Raw genomic sequence first — 21,684 nt, 5'->3', positions numbered from 1 at the left:
CTGCCGATAGTTTCGCGTGTTTCTTTATAACAGTCCCGGTACTCTAGCAGGCGGCGAATAAAATTTAAACACAGCCATTGGCTTTCCTACGAAATATCGCACTATCGGATACAGGCACGAGCTTCCTCCTTACGAAACTCCGCCAATTTGACGCGTTACCGAACTGCATACCGAACGTCGATGTAAATTTTACTTAATATTCTCTTTCGACTACATTAGTTTGTTCTCTTGGATGATACTGACACGATTATATTTGCCAGAAATTCCTTATTTCTGCGGCTTTGGTAACCGTGTCGTTAGCCTTCTGAAGTTAGAATATTTTATGGCTTACAAACACGTAATATTTCATTCCAAAGGACATTATGTATAAAGTAAAGTACGACGTAAACTGTAAAGAATGACCGTTACTATTGAATTTGTTATAAAACGTTGTTGCTATTACGCTTTCCTAGATATATGAATTAACAACGTTCGAAATACTTCTCAGTGGACGATACCGACTCCGTTATATTTACCTGGAAGAATGTTTCGTTTCTGTAGTTTTAATAACTGACGATATTCCTGAAGCTGAATGCACCTAGTCTTTCGTACAATCGGTTTTATAGTCAGTCAATGGACAGCCCGGCAATAAATCCAGCAAGTATGCAAATATTTGACGATGCAGAATTGAAAGGCGCGTTTCACTTCCACGTGGAGAAACGACCGTTCAATCCGCGATCGATGATTTACGATTATTTGGGAAATGTTTCGAGAATTGCAACGTGCTCTGCAGGGGATTAGTCGCATGGTCGAACTTTTAGCTATAAGTCAGAACCGCGGAATAAAGCTCTAGTCTACAGCGTTCTCTGAAAAAAAACGAAGTAAATCGCGTTAGCCGTTTGTTTGATTTGTTGTTCGGGTCACTGTGAATACCGTGTGTAGTAAGTTGTGAAATTTCTGGCGAAAAGAAAACAACTCGCATCGCGAATTTAGTTTTTATGCGACAGGAATATGGCAATTTGAAATAATGATTATTAATATTTGAAATAAAGTGCACTCGCTGCAACGTTGTAATGTGACTTGTAGTAAGCTTCAGATGTGGAAAATCGCTTTATATCACCTCGTGTAGTTTTCTATCAATGACCTCACGTAAGAATGTACAGTAAGGAAAACAAGGACGACTACAAAGAGACGATCAACTACAAAGAAACGATCGACTACAAAGGAACTTGAATATACCCAGTGAGCAACCGATCAATAGTCGATCAAATGGACTTCCGTACTAATCGCTTTCCAGAGTTTATTATCATCTCGGAACTGTTCATTCTCTTTCTAACAACGTTCGTGCTATCCGGCAGTTGATAGCCGATTCAGATATTGCGAACAGAAGCTGTTAAAGAAGATAAAAGGGGAACTCGACTCATGATACGATTGTTGTTTCTCCATTACCTTTGTCATTAGCGATTATCCCATTGGTTTTATTAAAATTTGTTAAGCATTCGTATACTTGTATCTACATTTGAAATATTATTCCTTATTACGTCAAATCGATAAATAATATAATTGTTATATGTACGTACGTAGTTTTATCTTTTACTTTACGAATGTTGTATCCAATGAAACTTTTGATAATATCAATAGCTAAAAGAATATTCTGATATAAATTTTCAAGAGATACGTTAGTTCGTTGTTAAGCCGAAAGATTTACTTCGTTAATTATCGCTCGTCTAATTGAATTTTTCTAATCGAATTAATTCACCGTTTATTAAAAATCGATTAGTAGAAACGCAACTTAATTGGTACATGTATCGTAACTGAACTCTAGCACGAAATTTTTATGGCCTCAACCCATCCTACCAATCGAATAACCGAACCTGTTGAATGTTTCTATCGCCATAGTACATTGTATTACGGTCTCCAGCCTACTTGTACATAGGTTCAACGGTCTCAAAGGCGACCTCAATATCAGAAAAATAATATTCCTTATCGCGGAATAGAAGATACTTTACACTATGGCGTACAATAAATATAGCGATTGTCAAGAAATACATACTGTAGTTGCAACAATCGTAACAACATTTTGCACTTAGAACATCGTTAGTGAGCAGTAGATAGTAAAATAGTAAATAACAGGTAGTAGTACAAGCACGATTAATTAAAATTGCTCCATGTTTTAAAATCTTCTAAGAAACAGATCCTTTTACACCATCGATTACTATCGATAAATAATCGAAGGTAAACCTCTCGCAAAACAGACATCTCGTACGAAAACACTTTTGAAAAATAATTTTCAACAAATATTCCCGTTTATCTATTTACGATGGAATGCTGTCGCATACTTTTTAGATGCAATTGATAAGATAAATTTATGTTCGAATCGAACCTGTTGCGCGAAGATCGTTAACATGGAGCATCATTTTCCACCGCTCGTACGTGTACGCTTTCCCGTTTTAGAAACTCACGAATGAACCTGATTTCCAGGTCACGTCCGTTCGTGAACTTGATTTGCATCCAGGACTTTTAGCAATATCAGGAAGAAACTTGCAGAGGTTGATGAAAAGCTGCGGATACGTTTCGTCTCTCTTTTTCTAGCCAATCGTGGACTAATGCTATCTCGAAGTTCGATCTCCAGAATGAACTGAGATTTTAGCAGGCAATGCGATTCCCCAAGTGCATTTTCGAGACCTTTGTGTCCCTTGAATGTTAAACTGGGTCATGGTAAAATGAGAGAATGAATCCAGAGAACTTGACTAGATTCGCCGGCTCGATATGTAATTAGTTGATGAAAAAATACAGTTTTTCTACACGCTTCGTGGAATTCCACTGTCGATAAATTAGTATCTTAATCTTGTTATTATTCTACTTAATTACGCTATATATCGATACTTTGAAAGGTATTGTACAAAAAATATTTTATTATATCAGATTACAAAACCGAATTTACGATCCAATTACTTGATTGAACGATAGGAAACGGTATCTAAAATGTAGCGCACTGGAGAGAACGTAGATGTATAGCCATACGCTATATCTTAAAATGCTTTTGCATCATAAATTCAATCACGCTAAGCACTATGTTTCGCGTTAATTTCCCTTTTCAATTATCTGTTGTCTTCAACGTGAATTTTATCAAGCACGAGAGCACGGCAAGTGTACTCAAGACGCGACCACTAAAAGCAACGAGGGTTATTATTTTCAACGTTGACAAACAATTCGTGATTGCGCTGCATATTACATAAATGAGACAAGTTTATCGAAGGAGCCGTAACGACACAATTTCACAACATCCATCGCAGAAATGTTTGATAATACGGCTGGGGGAGACGATATCGTTAACATGACGTTAAAATTTATTGTCGACTAGGCGGAAATTGGCCAAGGGAATCGTCGCAGGGATTAATACGCGTCGTTGTAATGGCAACGGATTCGAATACGGAGATAATCGTTAAACTGCATAAATTATTTCACCGTACGACGTATCGTCGAGCAACGAGTCTGTGGCAATAAATTTCGAACCTGTTTCGCCAAAGATTGATGGTTAACTTACGATTGAAAAGGAGAAGCACAAATGCTATATTTTCATTTCAATCTCGCTAAGATCGCTTTATAGAATTCGCAATGGCGATTTAACAGCCGGTGGGGCGATTTCATGGAAATTTCCAGCAATTTGGAAGGTTTAAATCGGCCAAAGTAATTTGAATATTCGTTGTTTGCTTTAGAAAAGGTTTACGTTGGTGTTAATATTACGTGCTTTTACTACGATTACTTGGAGTATAATTATTCAAAAGATAAAATTGGAAACTTCAGGGGCGTTCAATAAAATTAGTCGTTTTAATCGAAGCTTAATTAGCTGGAAACTAATAACGAGTTTGTTAAAGACTTTATGAAAGAGTTGCACATATATGCCTACCACTTCAGATTATTCTCTACAATTTTATTAGTAGCTTTAGCATACGTACGTTACACTACAAATCATGTTGGAACGAGTACGCGTGTTCGCGCGAAGCGATAAAATTTATTCTACGAAGAAAGTTGTAAAAAAAGATGTGCCTTATAAAAAAAAAAAAGAGGGAAAACAATTTTCCTAGCAAACGTTAGCTATTTTAAAATAGCGTTACTTTACGGACGAGAAAATAAAAACGTTCAGTATTAAAAATTAATCAGTATAATAAACATGACGCAAGTAACGATATCTTAATTTTTTATATATTTTACAGTACCGCGTTTCAATTTTTAGTTAAATTCAGTAAAACGTAACTACTTGCTGCCTAAAATTCAGTTTCTATTCGCCGCTAAATATATGTGTACCCTTTTTATTTAACGCTTAACTTGTCCTCATATTTTTTTGTTTTTTTGTTTTTTTTTGTATGTCCGTTATTTCGCACGTCATTAATTTTAATCGTATAGATGAATTTACGATTCAACAGTCACGAAAATTTCTGCTCCATCTGTCGCTCATTGCTTTTGGCTGGCTGGCGTGTCGCCCACTTTCAGCTTCATGCGAGAAAAGGCAACAACGTTTAACTTGGCACATGAACTAATTAATCTATGTCCTTAGATGCCTAATTTCAGGAATGCCTTAGCGGAACATTAAATTTGTCATCAACTGCGTGAAAAAGCGAAATTGTTGCTCATTCATAATTTAATCGATTTATTTTATTTTTCTTGTTAAGTTCGTATTAACTTTTATGCACTTGTTCCAATATTTAACATCTATCGATTGTGCAGCGAAAATGACCGAAATATCGCGCTTGCTTTTGATTATACAGCCGACTTAATTTTAATTATGTCGCTTATTTGTGCCGCTACCATCCCACTTGCGCTTCCTTTTTTTCCGATAGATTCGCAGCCGCGGCTTGCGGCGGGGACGGTTTTGATTTCATGGTAGACTTAATTTCAATTTTCCTTGTTCCTCGGCTCGTACAATAACATTGCCTCTCAACCGTACCACTTTATTATTCCAAATTCAAACAAATTTTCTAGTAACGCTCACGTACAACTTTTCTTATAGATGAAACAACCTGGAAATGTCAATTCCACCTCGAACGATGACTTTATGCATTATACGTATAATACAGTGTACCAATTTTTTAAGAGAAAGATGACGAATGGTCAAGATTAGGAACAATTTTAACGCCACCTGCTACTTCTTCGTTAATCGTTATATGTTCTGCATGGCAATCGCTTCCTTTGTTTTGTCGAACATCGATGATTACGCGCGGCATTATGACGTGCAGCACGATTAACCCTCGCTTTCAGACGTCAAATTCAGTAACGAGAGCGAGTTTGTGCAGAGAATATGAGCGTTTGATTGCTATCGCCAAGTTGGCTCGCTCGATACAGCAGAATTCTAATTACAAAACTGTAACATTGTCCTTATTTTTCAGTCGCTTACTCTTTCCAATTCTTTCATTTTCAACGTTGACTTTGGCCGTCATTAACTAACAGTTTGTGTAGTATGTACCAGCGCTCAGTATAACGAAATAATAACAAAATAAATTATGTCATTATACAGGGTGGTTGGTAACTGGTGGTACGAGCGTAAAGGGGGTGATTCTACGTGAAAAAAGAGATCGAAAATATAGAATAAAAATTTTTCGTTCGAGGCTTTGTTTTCGAGAAAATCGACTTTGAATCTTCGCTCGGTACGCGTGCACTTTATCAATTCTCGTTATAAGCGCGCACTTTATCGCGTCTCGTTATAACGGATCTCACTGTAGATCGTTGTCTCGATGGAAAAGATTAAAAAAAAAATTTTTATTCTATATTTTCGACTTCTATTTTCCCTTTCCGCTTGTACCACCAGTTACCAACCACCCTGTATATTTAATAAAACACATTTGATCAGTGTTTCGTGTACGCTTGCTGCTCTTATTATATTATGCCTATAAGTATCAGGGTATCGTAGTCAATTTAAAATGTATAAATCGATGAAAAATTAATAGTTAAAGGTAAACTTATTATCATGTTATTATTATTATATCAAATAGATAATTCATTGATCTATATAGTCACTGATTTTAAATGTTTCGATATTTCGGTCTCTCTATTTTATAAGAGTCTTTTGTATCTACGACACAGGAATCAAACAATTTGAGAATAAAAAGCTTTTCAAATAACATAATTGTTCCGTAATCATTTTGTGATTACGTAGTGCCCTTTAAAAAGTAATTCTATTGTACCATGATACATTTGAATCGTTCTTTGATAACGTTGCTGCGTCGAATAAGTTAAATTCATTGCATTTTCAATGTACATATCTATGTATACCCAATAGTGCCTTTTAAGAAAACGCAAGGGCAGCTTTCGAAAAGGAAACGTTCGATTGAAATCATCGGGTTTCTGCTTCGTATACGGAATGGAAATGGTGGAAGAGACGTTTAGAGGATTATTGATGCGCAATAACGGGAAGCTAGATATCTGCGCTATCTCATAGTTCGATTCGACCCTTCTTTGAACAACGATTCGATTGAAAGATCATTTGCAACGATAAATCCCGCTTTCCAACGAAATCTTATCGCTCTCTGAAATTTGTGGATAGATTTCGAAGAAAAATGTACTTTTTATTTACAACTTTTTCTTCCTTTACGAAAAAGATGCTTTTTTGTTTAATCATCAGGAAGATATAATCTTAACCAAACTTTCCACTGGCTGATCGAACGTTTTGATAGCTCGCGTAATTTCAAAATGATCGCGCGCGCACCACTTATCTCGTACACCGCGATCTATCGTTTTGAAATTTCGCGAGGCCGTAAATCCTCGTCACGCTTGATCGTAACGATGGCTTCGGGTCACGTTTAAGGGTTAACTTATGTGAAACCAATTATGTTAAGCCTGGTTAAGTACCTAATAAATACTTTACCCTCGACTGATATCGATAGGTGGTAGGTAATTACGACAGTTTTAATTTAATTCAACACACATTCGCTGACCTTACGAGTTTAATGTTGCCAAGCGTCCTAGCATGATTACGGAAAATTTGCAAAACTCAATAGGTGGTAAAATATATTCTCCGAGTAATTTATAGCTCCACCACTGAACAGAGTTAATATAGTCTCTAGACAGTACATTTTAATAAAAATTTACATTCGTATTATAATTTCTTTTCCCCTTTTCTTAAGGGACACAGAAATAGCGCTATGTTTGCGATGTTTCTACTTTTAAATAAAATACTCCTCATAAGTCATCATTTTTTTTAACAGTAATTATATAGCTTAGTTTTCTGTCTGTCAGTCTGTCTGTCTGGCCGACCGATCAACTAAAAAGCTGAAATTTGCAACAAACGCTGATTTCCGATGAATATAATTGAACACGATGTAATTTCAAAAAAATTAACAATTTTCTTTTTAATTAATCGTTAGAGAATTGTCCTCCTTGCTTTCGTTAGAAATTTCTTTATCCGAAAAGTTCATCCAAAAGAACAGAAGATATGATTGATCGGATGGAAGATGCATCGTAAATTTAATACAAAGTGAGGTTTCCCCGTATATTATTATTACATTCGATTAACAATGAAATCTGATTAAGGAAATTATTTTCTTTTTTCTATTTTTTTACATCTTCTAACTTACATAATTTTTATTACACGGAACCTTCATACAGAATGCAGTGCACGACGCTAGGTGAACCTACAAACATCAGACAGTTATTAAACCGCTGATTAATTCTGCTACTTAATTTAATTTACACGCCCGTTATATCGTGGCATGTACTATACAAAACGGACGATGTTAAGTAAGTTCCGTCGACTCTGGAGATCCAATAACTCGGATAACCCGAATAACGATTTTCATTGGTCTCGATCTCGTCGTTCCGGCCAAAGTAGTTGTATACGCGTACAAAGAGAAATAAGCTTCGATGCACGAGAGGAACCTCGATAAGAGAAACGAGCCACGAACGTGTCGTCGCGTAAGAGAGCGGCATTAAAGATTTCGTTTCCGAGTTGTCGATTACGAAGGTTCGCAAAGAGGCAGGTCAACTGATCTAAAATGCGAATGCTAGAGGCACGTTATTCCAGCCACTCGTGCTAGTGAAACGTGAGTGTTACGACAACGTCCTCCGCTCCATACATTTAGTAGCGACGTTGTGCTAACACACGCTCGACGTGTTCGCTACGTGATGATGTTAACCGTGGCCAACTGTGCCTGCCTGCGATCCCGCTATCCGATCATTCCCGTTTACTCATTGCGAAAGATGTACAGTACACGGTCGTCAATCCAGGTTTCCCAACGAGGAAAGATAAAGTACGCGCAATTATTTTAGTGCTGCGCGTGTCGATGCAGATTGTGACCAGCTTTGAAACGCGATCGCGCGAGATAAGCGTGTTTGCAGCGTACATAGTCGGAAATGCGTTGAACATTGCAGTCTAAGCATCGCTCGCGAGACGTTACACGATCCAACACCTGTGACTCGTTGAGTACCTCTTCGATCAAGAATACGGCAAGATCGATGAATATCAGATTATTTTACGAGTTTCGCGTTTAGTTAAAAAAGAAAAAAATGCTACATATCGCTTCACGATAATGGAATTTCCTTTTGGTATACCAAAAGAATGTCATGGAGTAAGGAAGAAGGTAACGACAAAGAGCGGACGATAACACGATCGTTGCAACGGCGTGTTTTTATAATTTCACAGAAGTTCATGATTTGCATCGTAAGCCTCTCCAAATACAAATGAATCAATTCATTAGTTTGTAACGTTTGGACAGCAAACTGGTCGAGTCGATATGTCAGCGTTCAATGCTGTGTTAAGATATGTTTCAAACGTTGAAATCAACTGCATCAAAACGAGGAGATACTCGAGGATTTTCATCGCCAAACTTTATCAGACAAGTCGTTGTAAAAGCAGAAGTTGGAGAAGATTCGAGAGGAGGCACTTGTAACTTTCAGTGGTATAGGATACTTAAATTCAAACGTTCGAGTATGTCTCGCGAGCGTCACGTCGCCTGCAATTCCAAGTCGAAGGGTGAGTCGAATAGATAGCTGAAGATGAACTTCCAAAGCAGATGTCTGGAAGAATTCCATTAAAGACGGAAAAGGTAGCGGAGCGTAGTACGAGAAACATTGCAACGAGCGGGCTTGCGCCGCGTTTGCTGAGAAAACAGCTTGAACGTTCGAAAGTTGCACGAAATTTTGCTCGCAGCTCGTGAAGACGAGTGTTTCCTCAGCGAGCGTTGTTCCAATTCGTGCTCCGAAAAGCGTTCTGCTTAAAGAGATTTGTCGCTTAAATTGCTCGATATCTGTGCGTCTTGGTATCTTTATGTCCGATATATAAATATTTGAAATTCAAGAAAATTAAGATATCATACGTCGCTAGGAAAAGGGAAGGATTTACTTCTCACTTTCGGTTTTTGTTCACTTCACTCGATTATCACGTTTGCACAAACCAAACTTCTTCCAAAGATTCTTCCACCCGAAGATTTGTTTCGTTATGAATTTCGGTCGACGTTTCGTGTTTTGTCGTAGATCTCGATTTATCCGAGTTGTTTGGATTCCAACGAAGCAGACCAATCGGGGTTCCACCGTATTTTATCACGATCTTTTCTAATTTCTTCTTCCATTAGAAATTTGCAGACGTTAGCAAACTTCTTCGTCAGAAACGTACAAGAGTTCCTTCATCCACAGATATATATCTACTGTACTCGCAATGCGTCTCAACGATCGACAGCTTCATTTATCAAACGCCTAGACGGGTGAAAGAGAAAATAAAAAAGATACACGGCTGAAACGACGACGAGCTCGTCGTTGAATTTTTTGGAAAACTCGGAAGCTTGTATTCAACCGGAATCCGTTTCGTCGTTCGGCCGCCGGTTTGTCGTGCACAACCGAGTTCCTACAGCTTTAGTCCGAATGCTTTCTGCACAAATGTTTCCACTGGAGGGCATTCAACATTTTGTATCCGGGCTGCGTAGACTTCGGTTTGAATTATTTTTCGGCCTTTCGCGCGCACAAGTGCTCGTTCAAAACGTGCTTTCACTTTTGCCCATGTAAAACGCAAAAACAGGCATCCTTTTTGACGAGCCAGCGTTTTTCTCTTTCCTCGCATTTTTCAAAGAGCTGTTGCTTTTATTATTACGATATTCCCGTCAGATTCTTGTTTATTCGGCGAATTCTATGCGACCAGTAGAACAAATGTTTTTTTACAACGATAGCTGTTCTTAAGGTGTATCGGATATATTTTAAATATTTCTTTTCACATACGTATCTTCGAGTGAAATTATCCATTTGCCGATTGAATTACGAATTTCATTGAAACTCCGCTTATAATGCTCGTAACGCTCCTTTTACCGTAATTGCCGCTTATCAGAAACTACTCTAATAATTTGTTGCCTAAACAAGCACGTTGTTACTTTCGCTGATTTCCAGTTTACAACTTTAGACTCTCGGTAGATTTAGACTAGTATAAATTCCAACGCGAGAGGGATCTGGATTAAGTTCGTATCAATTCGTTCGTTTAACTGTGCAGTTCTCGCTCTTTTCTCGCTGAAAGGACAGAAATAACCTGTGCTCTATTCAGCGGCTCTTTTCCAAGGATGAATTACTACGGACGGTTTCAACAGGTCCTGAACTGTTCCGCAACTGGTTGCCTTCCGGAACGAAAGGGACGCGCCATGCCTGTACAGCTCTGCGCTGATTATTTTATAACAGATTGCAAAATTAGGCGAATCGTGTCAGCCACAAGGGTTGCTTCGAAATTCTATAATACGTTCGAAACTTTTGATTGGCCGCCTCAAAGCGGTCCACGCCGCGCGACGATAATACTCTTCGGTGGAACTTCGTCATTAGCCGAGAATTTCACGATGTAATTTTAATGCACGGATGGTCCGTACCAAGGAATCGAGGGCTTTATTAAGCTTGTTGTTCTCAAAGGTGAGTAACTTCGGTACAATTAGCAGATGTTGGCATAGCAGTCGTGCGGCGACTATACGCTGCAAGGACGTGAGAATTTTTCATTGGCATTCACATCGCCATTCTGCGTATCTTTTGCGAATTGGGGGAAAATTGCATAATGCAGTTCATTGATTAAAATTATTAAACATTTGGAAATATTTATGTCGCGTCTCGAATTATTCGAATCTCGCGATATTTAAAGCGTTAGGGTGTAACGTGACCTTCGTTTTAAATACTATCTCATTTGGTCGATTGGGACTTTTCTCCTAAAAATCTGCATCCTCCTAAATCTTTCCATTTCTCCGATATCTACTTTTTTTGCTGAGGAAGCGAATACGGATAGGATTAAAACATCGATGTTTCCGAGTAGATATAGACGGCGGCAAAGAATCGGCAAGAAGAACTTGGAGCTAATTAATTGAACGAAAAATAATCGTCTTTCTCTAGTGCTCGATCGACGATCGATATTTCCTCGAGAAGAGATTCGATGGCTTCTCGAAGATTTTACCGTCGATTACCGACAACGAGGAGCCAAACAAAAAACAGATCAAAAAGAGCGGAGATACAATCGAATTCCAGAGCAGTTGGAGGGATGGAAAAAGGTGACGAAGCGAAGGAGGATAAAAGAGGATGTGACGAATTGACGGTGGAAAGGTAGGAAGGAAATCTTTTTACCTCCGCCGGAAATCAATTCTTCAGAAACAATAAAATAGCTATAAACCGGGAAACGGAGTGATATCGACACGATATGATTTAGGGACCAGATGAAAATAACGGATGGGCCGGAAATGGGTAATAGTTGGTTTGCACTCGTAATTTGACATTAGTCTTTTTCAACTCTATTACAAGATATACGAATGCGTTTGTACGCGCGTGAACGTGGGATGGAAATTACTAAATTAAATTTGATGCGATCGTTTACGTCGCTGCAAACTCAGTTTTCTAGAGCACTAAACGCAAATATTAATTGGAAGCTAACAGTAGCTTCGTGTTCTTGCACCTTAGTCTTCCCGTCAAATAAACACGGAACAATTGTCTCTAGAAAAAAATGTATGGAAGAGTATGACACGAAATTTATAGACCGTGCAACCCCGAGAGAGCAGCGCCGTGAGTTATGAATAAATTCCCGTGTAGTTGTCGCGTATCGCGCAAGAAAGCCAAAACGTCACCGGCACGCGGCTACCGTTCCCGGACCTTTCGTTTCCATTTCTTTATTCCAGGCAGCAACGTCAAAAAACGTTCCCCGTGCTTTTCATCTCGATCCAGCCGGAGTTGCAGAAAGACGCAAGAGTGCATCATTCTACTCTCTCGATCTTCTCGAATCCTCTTTGCCGTGTACAGCCTGCTGCCGTTCCCTTTTATCTTACTTTCCATCCCCTCGTGGCCGCCAACCACCTCCTTTCCCGTACGACGTTCCTTTCGTACCCGAGGGAAACACGAAGCTGCCACGCGGGAAAGGAAACACGAAAAGGATGACTCGAACTGGCTGAATCGACTGTGATGCATGCACCTTCTTGTTTCCTCGATCACCGGTACCTCGATAGTAGCATGTGGGATCAATTTTGTCGATCTCATTTGATAGATCATCGCCACTGGTCGTTGAAGATCGATCGAGTTCTTTACGCGGAGAGTCTTGAAAATTTCTTGGTCATGTCGAAGTGGAAAAGAAGCGTAGCTGTGCTTTCAATCGATCCGTTGATTTCTGATATTTTTAATAGTTTATTAAATTATTAATAAATATTTTTACAAATAAAGTCAAGAAGAAACGTGAGCATTTTAAAGCGCGTGGTACGCTTCGATAAATTAATGAAATTAAATAATCAATTATTAGACGGAATTGTATTCGGTCGTTAAGAATGAAACGGCCGAGTTTTAGCTAATTTGTACATTAATTAAATACGATTCGATCGATTCGATTGATTCAGATAATAATAAAGTTACAATCGTTGCAATTACAAACTTTAGTCGATCGTTATCGATAATTTCTTAATTTATCGTGGATTTTCATTATCCCGAGCTTTCAATCTAACTTCCAATTTTCCCTTTATACTTGACAAGTATCGATCAAAGTTAGTCTCGAACATCTATTAAATATTCCATCGCTCCTTTTACTTTACGTTGTTTCTCTTTTTTATCGGATAAGCGCAATCTTAATAAGCAGAGGCAATAATTGCCATCTTGCGTCCTATACGAAGTTCAGCCACTGTACTTCCCGCCGAACTCGAGGATAAAGTAGAAGAAACCGACCACGTCTTTCATTTTCCTGCATTGACGATTGAGCAATACAATAGTATTGTAGTAGTACACAATAGACGTACCTTAAGCAGAAATTGCAAAAAATTCTCTGACAAGCGCTCGATAGGGAAAGAGCTAATACTGACGGCCGCAGCTGCGTTTCCGCCTCGTCGGTAGTCTGCCTGACGAATGCAGTGTAAATGAATAATCGATTCCATCAATCGACAACATTTTTTCCCTATCTGTTACAACAGGAACTTGCAAGTCTGCTGCACCGACTTGTGGTTCTATTAAAATGGAAATGATATTCTACGCGCGTTGCTTCGGCTCTCGCTCGCGCGTATTCGTATTTTAACAAAATTGAAATTTCAATTTGCCGGAGCAATCGAATCCTCCTGACAGAAGTCATATAAAATTACGAGTGATTGATCACCATACGTATTACAATACGCATGGAAAATAAATTTCTTTGATTATTCCTGAACACGGACAAAAATAATAATTTGTTACGAACGAATATCTGTATGCTTGAGAATTAAAAATCTCGGTGAAAATAATAAAATATAATGCAGAACTCGAGGCATAGAATTTTCTCTATATTAAAGAGTAAGATATAAAGAAAGAGTATCGAAATATACTTTGGCGTATTTTCTAATGAAATAATTTACACGAATAAAAAGTATAAAAATTGAAAACTAACAAGCATCGATCTGTACATTTTGTAAACGACTTTCGAACTCTCTATCAGGAAACTCTGTTTTTTATTCTGAAACTCCGTAGTTTGTTATAAAGTTTCTGAAGATGCTCTTTATTGCGCGAGTAATTAGCCCAAGGTATTTAAACGTCGTTCTTTTCGCGCCACGTACCATTACCGCTAATAGAACGCGTTCTTCAACGGGAACGTTATACCACTTCGATGGAAATGAGAATAGCAACCGTGACAGGCGAGTATTAGTTCGGGTATATTGATTTCCTGTAAACGTGTAAGCGAACCGGTGCACCACGATGTTTGGAGAAAGGAAAAGGACGATATTACCGCGAGTGCATTTTAAATTTCCCATTTTTTACCGCAAACCCCATTACCGGTACTCTTGTCGGTGCGTCTCTTGTGTCAAATTGTTTCTCGACACGAGCTATTACAAATTGTCTCTCTGGTAATAACTTAGAAACAGCTATTTCGTACTTATATATTTGTTAAGTTTATGGTTCTTAAAAATTACGAAATTAGAACGAAGATACTGTACGTGATTTTAGATTGAAATTCCTTCTGTAATATGTTCTAGAAGAAAGTTCTGTAACTCATTGGCGCTCTTGTCTATTCGGTATATGTATGCAAGAAACTGCGAACGCCAAGGAGTTAATACTATAGTGAGCAGCTACTTATTAAGCTGAAAACTACGTAAAGGCTTTAGAAACTAGTGCTTTCCCATACGGTCTGTAGATACACGTTAACGTATAGTTAATTGACCACTTACCAATTTCAGCCACGCGTTCGTCGTCAATATTTGATTCTTCTCATCCTGAGAAAAAAACAAAAGAGAAACATTAAATTAGTATAATTTTAGTGTTCGAATCGTTTTATAGAAGCAGGAAATAAAATTAATTCTATAAATTTGAGATATACGGATCATTTCTCTTTCAATTTTCTCGAAACGAAAGAACGAGTATATCGCATGTATATAATAGAATTACTTTGTTGCGAGAAAAAAGTCCGTAAGATACGCGTAAAGAAGAGCGTGAGAGAGAATGATGAGAGTGAGACGCGCAAGTTGTAAAATTCACACCAAAAACTAGGATCAATAACCACAAATTGCTGCCGCGATCGTTCGTTTCCCGAGTGCTCTGTAGGGAACCGCACTCTACCACAGACTCATCATCAGAAGTTCAAAGTGATTTATAAAACGAGTGCACTTCAACGATACTGTCAACCAGGCAAACCACTTGGTAAACGATCGTGTCGAACGAATTGACCGGTCGTTGACCAAAACTACTTACCGCGACACTTTCGTTTCTGCAATTTCATATCTCTATCCGATACATATCGAGCTTTTCCTTGAATTACTTAATGGCACAACTAATTGCCGAATAAATATATTATATAACGCAAAATGAACGATTACAAATAAAATAGAGCAATGAAACGAAATGATAAGAAAAGGGAAACAACTACACAAGAGGTTAAGTTTATAATTTTCATATAAAAATTGTACGCTTTATACAAAAGATTTACGTTTCAAAACTATCACCACGAACGAAATAAATCTCAAAGGCGTGTCTCGATTCGAGAGGAAAAGAAGCTAGATTTGCATGCCAATGTATGTGTGCATCCCGAAGCTGCATAGAATAGAAGGAAAGCTCGCGACCAGCGCAACAAGTATCAAACGGTTTAAGTTTAACTATTCGTGATAAAAATAGCCTGTTAATCTCATAAAACTCGGCTAGGACGCGGTAATAGCAAGAAAGTGACGAAGAATGTAATTAACAGATAGCCCGAGTGCTAAGTGAACGTATTATTTCATTTTCAAACACGAACCGAGCATGGCCCATTATCTCAGAAATTAATTTCATTTTATACATGTTCAAAGCGAGGTTAGAATTGATTTTAAAAGTTTCATTGGTCAGAAAATTTTATAGTGTATTTTAATAGGGTACATTTACACTCTGGAGAGAGATAAAACGATACATATATTTGCGTTAAACGCGAGTCCCAAGGGACCACGAATCTCGAAAATGATCAGATTTTCTTCAAGCACGAATCTTTGCGGAGATCTCGCGATAGCTTAACGTTGAATGTTTAGACATCTGCCCGAATTCGTTGGCATATTTGTTAATCGCAACCTTGACCTGCGCGCGTGTCAAACATATTAAAAAGTGAAATCGAATTGACGCTCGATTTTCATTTCAACGTGGAATCGGGTCCAAGGTCGATTTTCCGTTCGGCTGAAAGTGAAATTAAAACTATCGACGATGTATAAAGCTTTCCGATCAAGAACACGACAGAGGAAAATTGCGAAATCAAAATTTTTTGCGTGTTCAACATTTTGATGCTCGTTGAATTTAAAGATTTTGTTTCATGGCCTAAATAGCGCGTATAATAAGTTTCAACTTGCATAGATCGATAATATATGTACATATATCCATTTTATTAGGAAAATAATTCCGTGCTTGTCGCAGCCATGATTAATCGTTGTTTAATATGTTTCGCAGTGGAAGAGACCAGAGAATTATCGGAAATCAATAAGCGATCAAATTATCGAATCAATCATTGTGAAACAAATCACGCCAGAGATGTCTGCGCTAACCAAACAGGTTATTAGATTATTACAAGTCTTTTCTCGCTATTCCTGTTTTAGAGGAGAATTGCTCGTCGTGTTAATTCACGGTATTATTTCTGTCGTCAAACCTGCAAACACGAATTTCGTTTTCACACCTAATGGCGTTTGCAATTACGAGATTCGAAGGAAATTTACTTTACCATCAGGCTGGACTGTTTAACAAAATCGAACCTTTTAAATCGAATGAATATACATATACAGAGTGAGTCTCGTTAACAGGATAACTTCCTACAATTCGTATATTATTTGCTGTACGAGAAAATGTTTCTAGCAAAAGATGTATAGTTTTCAGAGAGACATACAATACTGAAACTACACACTCGTTCGCTAATATATTTAAATCTCCGTGAAATAATAATCCGCTAAATAATGCAAATACATCGTTGGAATTATAACTTAATTTGATAATTTATTCCTGACTTTTCATCGTATGTACGTACGTATCATCGTATTTAACACTATCATTGTGTCGTTTGAAAAGTATTTACTAGAAAACTATTTTTGTACTCTTATTGAAATAATCAGCTAGTATGTATTATATTTGAGCAACGCGATAGCTTATAGAGGTAACAGTGCACAGATAAATGAATGACAGATAATGTTCGAAAGATACACGAAATTCGTAAAATACGAGGGACGTTTGTACAATTTGTTTACAGAGTACAGTCGTGTCACTATTTGACGGAACCGTGTGCACAACGGGAGGCTACGACGCAGGTGTCGAAACTAATCGAAATTGTTGACAACGCCTTCGGTTACGGTCTACGCATAGCCCCCTCGTAATCTGCGCTCGTATTCGCTTCAAAGCGGACACAAATCGAAGGTCGATTCAAACAGGTCAACCCTTCACGCTGAAATTTCCCTCTCGAACGTAGTGAGACATTACATTTGGGACACACGAGGCTTTCAGTCGAAAATAGTAAATTCGTCCGACTCGATACTAATCGATCTTTAAAATCATTTAAACGCCGATTAAAACTACAAAAAGCGGCTTTTAAATTACCTCTAATAATATAGCCTAAAAATGTGTGTTTCTCCGTACATTTTTATTACTTTTTATTTATTTCTTTTTTAATAGTTTCTTTATTATATATGTAGTACCTACATAGTCTAGAGCAAGGACAAGAAAGGATGTTCTATTTGAAGTGAGATTTAGTTTTATTTTAACAGGCAATTACCCAATGCAAAAACTGACTACAATATCTTCGTACGTCTTATTCTCACACTCGACTCACAACTTCTGTCTTCCCAGGTCAAAAAATGCTGAACCTCAACCCTCGCACCCACTCCCTCTCTCATTTAGCTTTGACGTCACCAAGCATACACTCTTACTTACACACACTCTCTCTCTCTCTCTCTCTTTCTTTCTTCCCCAGCACTCTTACGATTCTTAGTTTATACCTTAAATTTACAACTTATACTATCCCGAGAAAACTCGAACTTAAATATATGATAGACCAAGCGTATACCCCCCTTTTTTTGATATTACATATATAATTGTAATATTTCGAAACAAGGAACGCATAAACCGACATCACGCCTTCAACATTAATATCGTAATTCTTTTCGTATTCTTTTTCCATCTAGACGTTTCTCGCAACAAACGATATATCGTCTTTGCATGATTCGCTTCATTTGAGTGGCTGGCATACTTTCTAGGAAATGTCTTTCTGTTAGGGCTAAGGAGATTCGATTAATATTGCCTTGTAACGTTGCAACAGTCATCTGTTACGTTTTTGTATGTAATTGTAAACGAAGATCACGAGACGAATATACATACGTTACAACTCTATACTAGATTTAGATCGTTGACATGTTTGCGACTGTTTGCGTTTATGCATCTCAGATTAGCGATATTAAATTTTTCGCCTTGCCCGTACTACGTATGGATTAAGCACTTGTAGGGTGAAACATAAATTTTCTAAATTTGATGGAATATTTTTAAACAAAACGATATAAACCCAAGTTTGCCTTTGCTTAAACCAAATGTAACGTTGACGCAATATTGACGCTTAATAGTTTTGGGAAAAAAGCAAACTATTAAACAAGATAATATAGTACAGCACGCTATTCGAATCCTTCTTTTAAAGATTGTTAAAATAATTGATGTTCGTAGTGGTAACAGGCACTCGATGTGACATTAAAATTAATAAAATGGAAATTCTGCAGCGTCGTTTGTTTTCGTAGAACGGATATCACAGAAAAGCAACAGTAAATTCCGAAATAGTAACTTTTGTTGAAAAAGCTTGGCAAATTAACCTCGTGGAAAATTAGATAAAAGCATTCGCCGAAAACAGAGCCGTATAAGCTACTCTGGCATAACGTAACTATTTTTCAAACGAGAAACTAAGTAGGTACACGTTCTGTGCGATGATTAATTTTTGCGCAGCGTATACGATGTAAAAGAGGAGAGAAAAACATTCGCCGCGATACAACTCATCGTATTCGCTTTTATGTACGCGCAGTATAAACGCTTTGAAGAGTTGCATTTCGAACAATTTAACTCCTTTGCAGGCGATAAATTGCGTACTATTCGGAGAAAGATAAAAATTACCGGCACACGCAAAACGACGATCCCATCGAATCGGTGCTATACTCGTACATTTTCGTGGAAAAAAATAGATGAAAGTAAGAAAGTTTTGTTATTTTACTATGTAAATCGCCGCATTATCTTAGCGAATAAAAAAACTAGAATTCTAATATCAGCGCGCAATCAATACACGATATACGATCAATTCGATCATGTTACAATTCAAATGAAAGCAGCCAACATTGTACCACGTATATCTAATTTCAAGTATTCGTTCTTTTCACATTGCAACGAAGAATTGCGAATAGAACAACGATAGGTCAAGAAATATGGGAAGATTGTTTCGAAGGGTTAACCAAGGATCGTGGTTTGTGGTCTTTTTGGTATGCAACATGTATACGTTTGGCTGAATGCATGGGCTGCGAGCCAACCAGTAGTGTGACTCGCGCGTTTGGTCGGACGCCGAGAAAAGAAGAAAAGCGGAGAGCGAAAACCACGAAAGTTTATGGACAAACGTAATAGCTTACAATACCATCTTCGCGTAAAAAATTACGACCACCGGTTCTTTTTTTTCTAAGAAATATATTTCGGAACTTTTACTTTTCAGCAGTTACTTTTCGTTTTCAAAAGTTCCTAGATTTCTTTATCCAATTTCGTTTAATTCTGTCGATTAGAAATTTACTTCATACATATATTCGACTATATTATAAAGAAATTACGTTGTTGTATTTTAATCGATAGAAAGATATCTTCTAGACGTTTGTTTTATTTTCCTGCTGAAATACAAGAAAAACGTAATATAAATGCGGGAGCGAAGGACGAAAGGCAGCATCAAAATTCTTCAACGAAGGAGAGGCGTTGTTTCACGGTTTTTCGTTCAAGTGCAGGTTGAAAAATGATTTGCAGAAATGGTCAAACGTGGCGATTTGAAAGGGAAAAACAGATTCAGTGGCTGAAGCTTGTCAGAAAAAATAGCGTTCCCTAGCGACCGAAAAATAATCAACGACCAAAAAAATCGTTCAACTCGCGGAAGCGAAAATATGAAACGCGTTCCGGTTGAATAAATAAAAAATACGGGAACGTGAGCAGTTTGCAATTTTCTTTGCAACGATCGTTCAGAAGGCACAAGGGGTGGAAAGGAAGGAAGGAAGGAAGGAAGGTTAAAAACTCGAAGCAGCTTGAGTAACGCGACTTAAGGAAACCGGGTGGGAAGGGGAAACAGGCTGAGTAATGGGATGTATTTTGCTCCATTTAGAAATATCTCTTGCTTTAATGCACGAAGCTGTTTGGAACGCGTTGTTTTTACGTGTAAAACGTCAGATTGAATAAGCAGGCAAGAAAGATGACAGGAAACATCAAATAACAGTTAACTTTGTATTAAATGTTTATGTGATAGAAACATCCTACTGATCAAACGATAATTGCAGCATGGTAAAATTCCATTTATCCGAACATGTCAACGAACAATTTGTACAATTGAAGTTCGCACAATAAGAGTTCACCAATTTTCTCCGTTACCTATTATTTTTAGATATCACAGTCAACAGCTTTCGATTTTCATTTCATTACAATTAGTATGTATATTATACAATCAGTTACGATTAGCGTTAACACGAGGAAGATAATTTATACAGCATGCGATACAATTATCAGAAAATAATTTGATGTTTCGTTTCTAACAACTTTGAAGTTTTTTAAATAACAGCCAAATATTAATTACATTTAAATCATCGCGTCTACAAAAGTATGACAGATTGTATAAAACTTTGTTTGCGTAGAGTGACAATATTCGATATTCTCATGATAAATTTAATTTATTGAATTTCACGAGGCGCGATCGAGAATGAGGTCGAAACACATTTTATTAATATATTCCGTATATTAGTCGTCGAACGTCGAACTTTCCGAATTGAAATCGCGGCTCGCGTATGAAGTGGAAAAATTAATCAGAAACTTTAGAAAAGGCAGAATAGGAAAGAGACGAGAGGAAGATAAGGAAAGCGAAGACAACAAAAGCAGAAAATAAGGTCGTGTCGAGGCGAAATTTCACTGATCAGTACCTTTATTCCGACCCACGTACAACTTGCAACGTGAAATGGCGAAGGCCGAGTAATACGATGAGCTTGCTTTACCATTTTATAATTGCGACGCTGATGAAAAAGCATCTCGTCACTTTGCGCTGCTGTGGACGCGCCTTTGAACAAGCTTGCACGAACGGGAGCAGACGAAGAACGCGAAGGGAAACTGAAAATCAGCAGGACGCCACGATACATTGCGAAGAGCTGACAGCGCGCCACTGGAGAACGAAAGAGGAAACATGACGCCACGCAATTTCCATTATGCCCATCATAAATACAGAGTTCATGGTCAAACGACGCTACCATCCAAACGAAATTTACCGTTTTCATTTTTATCGATCACGATATCTCGCAGCAAGAACTAATTTACCGTTCGTCATCGATGTGTACTTTCATTATCGTTCATCTTTTACCCAATAGTTATAAAACAACGTTCTGTTATTTTTTAAATATATTGAATATTTGTTTAGAACGTAGCGTCGAAGGCGTCCACGCTACGTCAGGGCAGATGCGATTTGAAATAATCGCGGACGTGAGGCGACTATTCCTAAACAAGAATTTACTATAAAATTTTAAGTTAACTTAACAAAATTTCGTACATAATATACGTATATTAATATGCGAAAGGAAAAGCGAT

At 37.7% G+C, this 21,684-nt stretch overlaps 1 protein-coding gene across 4 annotated transcripts in view; it reads right to left on the bottom strand.

The window, feature by feature from the left end:
- Nucleotides 1-21,684, bottom strand: part of LOC100745578 (neuronal acetylcholine receptor subunit alpha-7) — a 264,880-nt gene that overhangs the window by 165,377 nt on the left and 77,819 nt on the right. For all 4 annotated transcript variants that reach the window (XM_024368087.2, XM_033321037.1, XM_033321038.1 and 1 more), the window contains exon 4: nt 14,580-14,624. In XM_024368087.2, the coding sequence (XP_024223855.1) occupies nt 14,580-14,624 (45 nt within the window). The remainder of the gene's footprint in view (nt 1-14,579; nt 14,625-21,684) is intronic.

The sequence above is a fragment of the Bombus impatiens genome, unplaced genomic scaffold (genome assembly GCF_000188095.3).
Source record: "Bombus impatiens unplaced genomic scaffold, BIMP_2.2 scf_0389, whole genome shotgun sequence".
NCBI classification, from domain to species: Eukaryota; Metazoa; Arthropoda; class Insecta; order Hymenoptera; family Apidae; genus Bombus; species Bombus impatiens.
The sequence above is the reverse complement of the archived record's forward strand: the minus strand, read 5'-3'. Positions and strand labels throughout refer to the sequence as shown.